At 36.4% G+C, this 10044-nt stretch overlaps 1 protein-coding gene across 1 annotated transcript; it reads right to left on the bottom strand.

Moving 5' to 3' along the window:
- Positions 1-5033: 5033 nt before the first annotated feature.
- LOC112040006 (AP2-like ethylene-responsive transcription factor At2g41710) lies at positions 5034-9282 on the bottom strand. Its single transcript, XM_024072901.2, is given in 10 exon segments — positions 5034-5488; positions 5921-6453; positions 6456-6548; positions 6715-6773; positions 7366-7416; positions 7492-7565; positions 8187-8275; positions 8401-8409; positions 8691-8773; positions 8874-9282. Coding segments are annotated over 10 exon segments (1275 nt in total). The 5' UTR covers positions 9104-9282; the 3' UTR covers positions 5034-5434.
- Positions 9283-10044: the final 762 nt, after the last annotated feature.

The raw sequence follows: 10044 nt of genomic DNA, 5'->3' as shown, positions 1-10044 counted from the left end.
AAACAAATCATAAGGATAGTCTAATAGAAATAAGAAAATCAGACAAGGAACAACTTTGCGTAAGACCCCAAATACGAGACCACTCAAACAAAGTCCTAGCAAGCAAGTTCTTCAACAAATCTATAGGTCTCTCAATGTCCTCAAAACTTCAGGCATTGCGTTCCTTCCATACTAACCACTTAAGGCATGCTGGTACCATATTCCAAACCTTTGAAGAGTAAGTTCCCAACCAATTCCCCCAAGCAAAAAGAAGAGAAACAATAGTATCCGGCATCACCCACTGAACCCCAAACATAATAAAGACCTCACTCCACAAAGCAGATGCAAACTTACAATGAAGCAAAAGGTGATCCACAGTTTCTTCATCACACCTACATAGACAACACCAATAAACAAGGGGCAAGTTCTTCTTAACAAGGTTATCTATAGTAAGAATCCCACCCCTAGCAGCAGTCCATAAAAAGAAAGATACCCTTTTAAGTACCTTTACACACCAAATGCTCTGCCAAGGGAAAGAAACAGAAGGGGCTTTCAATAGAGCAATATAAAAGGATTGCACATCAAAAACACCACTGTGATTCAACTGCCAAATCAAGATATCCTCACCCTCCCCACTAGGAATCCTGGCAGAGACATGCTCATAGAAAGAATAAAATCTCCGCAACTCCCATTCATTATCAGTGCTCGAAATGTTAAGAGACACATACATCCAGGAAATAAAAAAAGACAGTGCAAATCCTGACACACAGAACGTACCCACCATATGTTGCTCCACCAAAGTCCAACATGGGCACGCTCAAAGTCAGCAAAGTTAATTGACCCTAGAGGGGAGTCTGTAGGAGATAGCAAAGAGGTAAGGACCTTTAATATCCTGAAAGAGGAAACAAATGAATTCCATCAGCATTTTAATATTCCAAAGGAAACAGATAATAATAAAGTTAGTGATTGAGTTACTTATATAGGGATAGATGGGTCATTGACTGTGTAATAAGGAAAATGGGCACCCAAAAAGGATAAGGTTCCAACTGCCACGGCTGTTTTGGCTCGTGCGAAGAATTTGGAGATTAAAAAGTGACACCATGAGTATATAAACATCAATGACTTATCACTATATTTAAAAAGGCTATCCATGGTGCAGGCTGTAATGATCCCAAATGAAATTGCAAACTGCAGAAAATATTACCATGGGACGGTGAAAACTTTATGACAATTTATTTTACTAGGAAATATGGCAAAAAGGTGATCTTACAACTTTTTCTTTTTGATATGCAAAGAAATATTTTATTGGAGAAGACTACATGTACAATTCTCGAATGGAATTACTCTTAAGATGTAATTCAATCCACCCCTATCCTCCAGCCTTACCCTCCCAAAAAAGGGTTCAGTGGCATAAAAGGATCCATTTTGCTGAAACCAATTATTGGGGTTAAGCTTAATAGAGTCTAGTCTGGGTGGTATTAAGGAGAAGGGGGGATCTTTTAGATTCAAAAACTCGAGATAACTATTTCCTCCCAAAAATACAGAAGGTGGGGGGGGGGGGGTGGGGAAACCATCATTGCAATAGAATTTAGAGAAGAATCATGGTAACTACTTCCTCATATAATCACTAAGGACATTCAAATTCAGAGGTATTCTGTTACTCACCAATTAAGTCCATCTGTCCACGATAAATCCAAATACAACAGATACTCCAAACTATATATGGTTAGCAAAACTCTGCCCATAATCTTACACGGATAGTCCGATTTCTGCGAGGCATTATATTCACAACTACACCTTTCTTAGTAATCAACATTATAAACGTGGCATTGATGAACTTCTCAACCTGCAATAATTATAAAATTCCTAAAAATAACCAGCATAAGGTCTTCTACCTCAATACCCCAGAAATTTTTAAAAGCAACGCAAAACAATCCGGCCCCAAACCTTATCAAGGTCAATGTCCAGAGAGTGCTCCAAATATTTTCTTCACTTTCAAATGGTCTTTCCATCCATCATCCATTGTCTTCATCAATTGCTGACATATGCAATCTCTCCACTTTGGGTTTTCCTTGAACGTATACCATGCATGGGCTTCTACAGAAGCAAATCACTTATTTCCTCACACGTAGTTCAAATGAATGTACACTCTAGTAGCCTATCAATCTTTATCTCCCCAATAAAATTAACATTTCTAGGCAAATTAGCCAATCAAAGGAAAATACTTATATTGTTGTTCCCTTCCTTCAATCGCTCTTGGCTTCTAACACCAATTAACCTCCTCCAACTGAGCAAGTTTCACCACCCAAATGAGAAAATATTGAAGACGAAAAAATTGACAGCAAATCTGTTAGAATGGCTTGAATTGTCAAATAAAATGGCTTGAATTGTCAATTGGTGGCTTGACAATTAAACTACAAACCATCAAGAAGTTGCAAGAAAGATTCCATGTCAAGCCATAGCCGAAATTATTGACTTCTTTGTTGATAAAGTCTTGCATTATTGACATGTCTACAAACTTCACCTTTTGGCCGAAACATATGACTTCTTGCATGCATGAATCATCAAGAAACGGCAAGGAAGAAAACTAACTTCAACAAGTATTCATGCATTCTTTTGGTCCAGCCGAAATGTATGACTTCTTTGGCAATAAATGCTTAGCCACTATTCTTGAATTCCTTGAACAAATATTGGTGTTTCACATTGGAGATTTCGGCTGAACCTTGCTATAAATAAATATGTGTGGAGCAAATGAAAGCATGCAAGGGTGAGCTAGGGAGATAGCAAAAAAAACTAGTTGGGTTTCGATGTAGTTGGGTTTGAAGAGCAAAAAAAAAAAAAAAAAAAAAAGAAGAACGCGGGTAGCAACCATATTCTTCTGTGTAGTGTCAGTGGTTGGGTCCATTATTTTGACAAAAAGTGAAGATAAAAATTGAGTTACATGACTGAGTTTTGTGACCAAACAAAAGTGTTGGATTTTTGAGTGGTAGTGGAGTTTAAGTTATGAGTTATAGGTTTTGAGTTTGAGATATGAAAACTGAGACATCTCTAAACCAAACGGGCCCTAATTCTTTCATTCTTGTAATCTTTAATTCACATCAATGGGCTCAAATTCATGTTGTTGTTATTCTTCTTCTTCTCCAAATCCTAAGAAATTGAAATTCACACTCAGTCTCCTCCACTGCTTCTTATTCTTATTCCTCAACTTCCCCACTGCCACAGCTTTTTTCTGAAACCCATTTTGGAAACTCGAAATCTCATGCTTCTAGCACTGCAATGACGTCATTCCCAACCAGCCTTTATCCTCCAGCAATGCCCTTGTCTCCCACTCCAACGATTTCCTCAGCTTCTAATTCGCATTTTTCTCTAGCAGCATCGGAATCTTCAATCGAACCACTGAGTTCGGGATACCTCTCTCCTTCAACCCCTCATATATCAAAAACACCACCTCCCATGGCGTTCACAAGGTCAAAGCCCCTGAACATTTGAGACCCATGGAAGTACTCTGTTTTCAACGATTGAATTGTATTGTGTGGTGTGGTGGAGGTTTGGGCAAGCAAAGAAGAAGAGGGAGGAAGCAAGGTTGTGGGTTTCTATGAGTTTTCTTATTTCGTTCTGCGTTTGGAGAGGACTTTAACTTACCACTTAAAAGAATATGACGTGGCTGTGTTCTATTAGCTGGCGTAAAACCAGTGTTTTACGCCACAGCCTGACCAAATTTAAACTCTTTGAATAAATGTCATGTAACTCAAGTACTCTTTGCTTTATTATCCTCTACAAGATTCCTTTTTAAAAATTAAAAAAAAAAAAAAAAAATTTCCCCTCCTCCTTCTAGGAATTCTTGGACTGAAAAAATATTTCACTCTAAATAAATAATTGTGCCCATTTATCTAAAGCGAAATTTTTCTTCTCATGTGAATGTATAAATGTGCATGACATCTAGTCTACTACCTCGTATAAAGCATGTAATCAAGGAGGATTTAATTGAATTCCTTAATTCTCTATTTGCACCATTAATTTGATATTGTAATTGAAACAAGTAATTTTTAGTTACTCCTATAGCATGAAGAATGGTGCCCCTCCTCTCACATTTATAGTGAGTTTTACTTATTAAATTCATGATGAAGTTCACCATAAATGTGAGAGAAGAAAACATCTTTTTCCGTACTCCGGGAGTACTAAAAATTTTCCAATTGAAACATATATTTTTTAAATCACATAAAATTTGATAATTGAAAAACAATGGATTTTCAATGGCCATAAAACACATCAATGGGCTAATACTCATACGGGTTACATAGATAAAGAGTACCACTTCAGTTGGCTTTTGCCAAAACATTAATGGAAAACTTGGCCTGCAATATAGGAAATGGTTTATTTTCGAGATGCAAAGCCCGCAGAAGAGAAATATGATGCTTATTTAACCCATTTTCATGGTAGGTAAGGTGAAGGAGTCAATAGTGAAAAATTGCTCAAGTTTTCATATGATAAGTAAATGCTTATTTGAACTTGGCATAGAATTCTCTCTTAATAATTTAGTGAGGTGGAGGAGTAAATTGTGAAAATATTGTTAAAAGAACATTATTATTATTATTATTATTATTGGCTTATAATTTTGTGGCACAGTTAAAATTATTTTAGCAAGCTAAAAGCATCAAAAATAGTGTGGCTGATGTGGTAGAAAAAAGAAAGAAAGCCGTATGTGGTTCTTACTACTCCAAAAAGGTGCTGCCATTTTTGTTTCTTGCAACCCCAAAAAGTGCAGCAGTTTTCCAAGAACCAAAAGGTGTTGCCATTTCCCTTTTTGTCAAGGAATTAAGTTGTTTATACTGTATAAGTCCCAGAAAATGAAAGACTAATAATAAAATAAAATGCATTACACCGAGTAATATAATCTTTTGAAAACAATAAGTTGCTGTGCGAACAAGGAGACAAATACATAGTGTCTGACCTATTAACCAAAAATTATGCTATAATTATTTGATAGACCAATTTGTCAATCATATGGTAAAAAATCTTGATTAATTGTGAACACAGCTACTGCGTTTGAGATGTCAATCAGAAAAGAAGCCATCAGCATTTGCAGAGACCCCAATTTGTGCATGTTAAAACTACAATGTTACAGAGCTTATCATATTCAGAACAGACTACTTTTTCTTTACAGCAAGAACGTATCATAATTCAACTCTTTCAGTACAATTCTAATATACATGATCATATTGGATATATCAAAATTTCTACATATATAAAGACACATTGATAGCTTCCCCTCTATATCTGATCTGATGTAAATACAAGCCCACAAAAAACAAGTAAAATTCTTATCTTTTAAGGCCTACTAAGCTCTCCAGACTCTTCCAGCGATGTTTGTTACACATAACGCAGCGCCAAACCCTTCCTGATAGAAGCAGTTTTTCACCTTTCAACCAATTGTAGATAAAAAGGGAATGTGATATCATTCATCCGCATGGAAGAACGTATAAGTTGAACTGGTCTCAGTCTTTGTAACCTGCATTGCAATCTGTAAGTTTTATATGGGGTAAATGAGTACAGGAAATGAATTAGGGGAGAGATCTCCCTTACATGCCATCTTACCATAAAGAATCACCTGGGGCTGGAGGGGAAATATTACAATTGTTTTCAAATAAGTGATGAATCAGTTATTGTCCCTGCCATCGCATTATTGTTAGATAATGCTTTAAATGCACAAGGCGGTGGCATCACATGGCTTATAAAGGAGACGCACAAACTCATCTCCTGTCAACTTTTACTTTTTAGCATCAATCTCACTTGTCAGAAATTATAGATAATGATTTTAACAAGAATGTTTCAAAGCTTATAGCATTGTCTTTTTTTTTTTTTTTTTTTGGGGTGAGGACAAAACATTCATTTTCTTCAGTCCTTCCTAAGAAAACAAAGCTCTGATGGGAAATATACCAACCTCAGCTGTACGAGAAAGTCCACTCGGAAGAACAGGAACAAGAGACGTCCAGAGAATGGGATCTGCTAAGGGATCAACAGTATTGTAGTTGGTCAATAGTGGTGCAGATAAGAAAGGAGTCAGCGGGTATGCATTTCTCTGAAGAGACATTCCCCCACTCATTCCTAGTGCAACTCCAAGTCTCTCACTCGCAACGTCAAGACTTGTGGATTTCTCAACTGCCTTGCCATAGTCCACCTTGTTGATAGTATTTTTGTCTTCATTTTCATCATTATCAATGCTGTTTTCTGGCTTTTTTGATGCTTTCTCTTCCATGCTCTTGTAGGCAGCTGACCGTGACAAGATGCTCAAAGCAGAGACAGTAGAACCTTTATGCTTTCTCATTTCATTGGACATGCCCAAACATGGCATCTGGTATGGTTCAGTAGGCTGTACTGCCAACTCCAATGTTTTTAGTTCCACACCAATATCTCCAGCATGCTTTGTTTCTTCTGATGATTTTAATGCAGCATCTGATTGACGAGTTTTGTTGGCCCCCACCACTTGATGTAACTTGTCAAATCAATCTTTCTTTCACTGCAGAAATTGCCCAAATATTCACTTTCTGCTGCTGGATCATCGCCTGTACCTTTATAGATGATAGAACAGTTAAATAGTTGGTAGTGCTTCAGGAGGAAGCATGAGAAGCTCATATTTAACAAGTTGTAGGCAAAAGATGGGTTACTGAGGGATTATGTGAATTTTTATAAGTCTCAAATAAATGGTTCTTGAACATAAATTCCACCAGAACTTACCATAATGTGTACTGTTGAAGTACTCAGATGCACCCATGCGACCAAATGGCTCCCAACGACTGCTTGTGATAGCACCAAGCATAGAACAGAAAGCAAAACCATAGTATCAGTACAGATCCAATAATACTTCAATCATCTGCCAAATGGAACAGAACAGAACTACACAAACAAATTAGTGATTTAATCATTCAGCACTGAGTAGCATACAGACCATTAATTGTAATTCTATTTGCATTTTTCTAGAAAATACCCTACTGGTAAGATTAAAAAAAAAAAAAAAAATTCAATGATGATAATAAGGAAATTCCTTTTTTCTTTTCTTATCAAATTATGGTGAAGTATATTCAACTGGAAGTGTATAGCATATATTATCATGTTGTCAAGCTTGGTAGTAAATGATCTCAAGTGGATTCTCCATGCACTGAAAATCAGTTAGAGAGAGAGAGAGAGAGAGAGAGAGAGCAAGGTTCCTAGAACTCCCTATGGAATATGGAAGTGTAAAAGACTGGTTTTACATTATGTTCCTTACGTTTTCCAAATGACCATTCCTTGGGAAAAACATTATCATGTACTAACTGATCCTCTGGATTTATCAATAGAAAATGTTACATATCTCACATACATGTAATTGCCATTCAAATAAAAATATACCTGGAAAGCCCACGATATTTAGAAATTCCTCTTGAAAAACCACTGCTCTTTCTGTGGATGGAATCAAATATAAGCAACAGTGCAGGGTGAGTTAACAAAATGTATTCAGAAAGTACATACACGCACCTCCGCAGAGATGCAAGGTATTCTTCTCTTGAGACATTCTGCATCTCCTCAAGATCTCTTGTATAATCAGTAACCTGCATCACACATGTCCAAGTCATACAGACAGAAACGGACGATCAAATATGGAAAAAATTCATATAACCCAAAAGGAATATTTGGGGGGGGGGGGGGCTTTCCTTTAAATAATAAATTTATGGATAAAATACACTTCATCCTTGAAAATTTTCAATTTCATATTTCAAATTCAATAAAGTTGCAATTTAGTACCCAATTTGAAAGTTACCAATTGTGTCTTTCCTTTTGGTTATGATTAAAAAAATTGCATATGTGGTAGAAAGGTCATTTTCTTCAATTCGTTCCCAATTGATGATGTTGGAACTTGTGACATCATCAAAGTTGATAAAGTTAATGATGTGCTAATCACACAAGAGGTAAGATACTTGTCACAAGTAAAGCACAGGTTAGCTCCATGTTTTAAGGGCATACTGCTAGGATTGTATTTCTAATTTGGTGTTAAGTACCTTAAGGAGAAAATGACAGCTCTATATTTGAACGATGAAAATCGAATTTAAACCAAATATTAGAGATGAAAAGTATATATATCAACTCATTAAAAATAACAGAATTAAGCTGATGGGTACATGAATATCAGAATCAGTGACCCAAAAGAAGTTAGTAGCGATGAAAATACTGACAGGAAAATTAATGAGAGTGCCGGGGCCCCAGTATTTTAAGGCAGCAAGATCATAAGCTCTGGCAGCAGCCTCTTCCTCATCATATGCCCCTATATCACACAAAACATAATTTAACCATTACATTAATTTAATATTATCACATAGATTAACACATTTATTACCAAGTCTATGATTAAGAAAGGAAAATTTCAATTAAAGGCAGTAATAAACTCACCCAAGTATACTGGAATTTTGATATTTAGGTACCAATCATTTCATTTTCATGCACAATAACAGAAAATCAAAAAACAAGTCAGCAACACAAAAAAGAAAAAAAACCAATAATCAAATAAATAGAGTAGTGATTATCACGCGCTCGCTATTGCACACTCCCTTTTTGAAATCATGTTTTGAAAACCCGATTTCAGTTAAAATTGTGAAATCAGAGTGTGCAATTGCGAGTGTGTAACAAGATTTTCCCTAAATACAAAGCCAAGAGAGAGAGAGAGAGAGAGAGAGAGAGACCTTGTTTTCCTTTCTTATTCTGATTTTGATTCCAAGTGCTTTTGTCCCAAAGATGAGCTTCATATCGACCAGTCCATCTATGCCTTTAATTTGAAAATTTAGAAAATTAACATCAACATCAACATGAACACGAAGAAAGAAAGAAAATTTGCGATGAGAGAGAGAGAAAGAGAGAGAGAGTACCTGGTGACACCGCGGTAGATGGAGCTGCGTTTACCGGCGGCACAGGGAGGCATTTTGCTGATGCGTTCCTTCGCCGTACATCCTCTCTCTTTCTTCGCTTTCTTCAATCCTCCTCTGTACACAAACAGCTCATCTTTCGCAACCATCGCCGCCTCTCCGCTGCTTCCACCACCGCCACCGCCACCGCCGGCTTCCGATTTCAACCCAGGATCCGACGACGACGAAGCCATAGCCACCGGAAAAAAACCCTAACCCTAGGATAGAGAGAGAGAGAGAGAAAAAAAAAGATCGTGTGTGTCTCACAGAGTGGTTATGATTTGTTTGAGAGAGAGAGAGAGAGAGAGATTTTGAGTGAAGAAGGAGGGAGAACTACAGGGAAAGAAGAGAGAAGAAGAGTGTGGGTGCGTTGGGGGGTAATTTTACGGAAATGACCCTGAGGGGTTTGGGGATTAAAACGAGTGTAACGGCTAGGATGGGGGATGAGGGTAAAAGTGTAATTGGACATGGTTTGAAAGTGTTTCTTAAGGTTACCACGTGGAAGGTGTCAAAAAAGACAGGACACCCATTCGTCAGAGCAGAGTCGCATGTTTTTCCTCTTTCTTTCTTTCTAGGTGAATTTGTGAAGTTGTAATTATCTCTTCTATTAAAGTGGTAATCATACCAAATTTAATGGGACCCATCTTCCATTTTCACTACCACTGTTGTTATATTATTAAAACTAATAAATTTTGCTCAGCTTCTTCATGTGAAATGATCCAATGATTCTCTCACAATGTAATAATTAATGTCTCACACATAAAATTACTTGCAAATTTGAGGAATGTAGTTTGTAGTTCAACTAGTTGGCAATATTTTGCCATTTATAATAGAGATATTCAAGATTTAAAATCCCCCCTCTCCAATTATTGAATTAAAAAAAAAGGAGAAAAATTAAAAATGCCTTGGATGTTTTTTTTTTTAGTTAGCCATTTTAAGAAAGTTGTTATAGAAAAAGAAAAAAAGTAATTAATATTTTGACAATTTTTTATATTTTTTATAAAAATGGAGTTAAAACTTATCTAAAAATAATTTATTAACAACTACTCTGGAAGCAAACACTACTAACATGACCTATAAAAATTAATTCAATTTTTTTCACCTAGTTAATTGAAGTAGTTAGGATAAGTGTAGC

This window comes from Quercus suber, unplaced genomic scaffold (assembly GCF_002906115.3).
Source record: "Quercus suber isolate HL8 unplaced genomic scaffold, Cork oak 2.0 scaffold_583, whole genome shotgun sequence".
Lineage (NCBI taxonomy): Eukaryota > Viridiplantae > Streptophyta > Magnoliopsida > Fagales > Fagaceae > Quercus > Quercus suber.
Note: the sequence above shows the minus strand (reverse complement) of the source record. Positions and strands in the feature narration are given on the sequence as shown.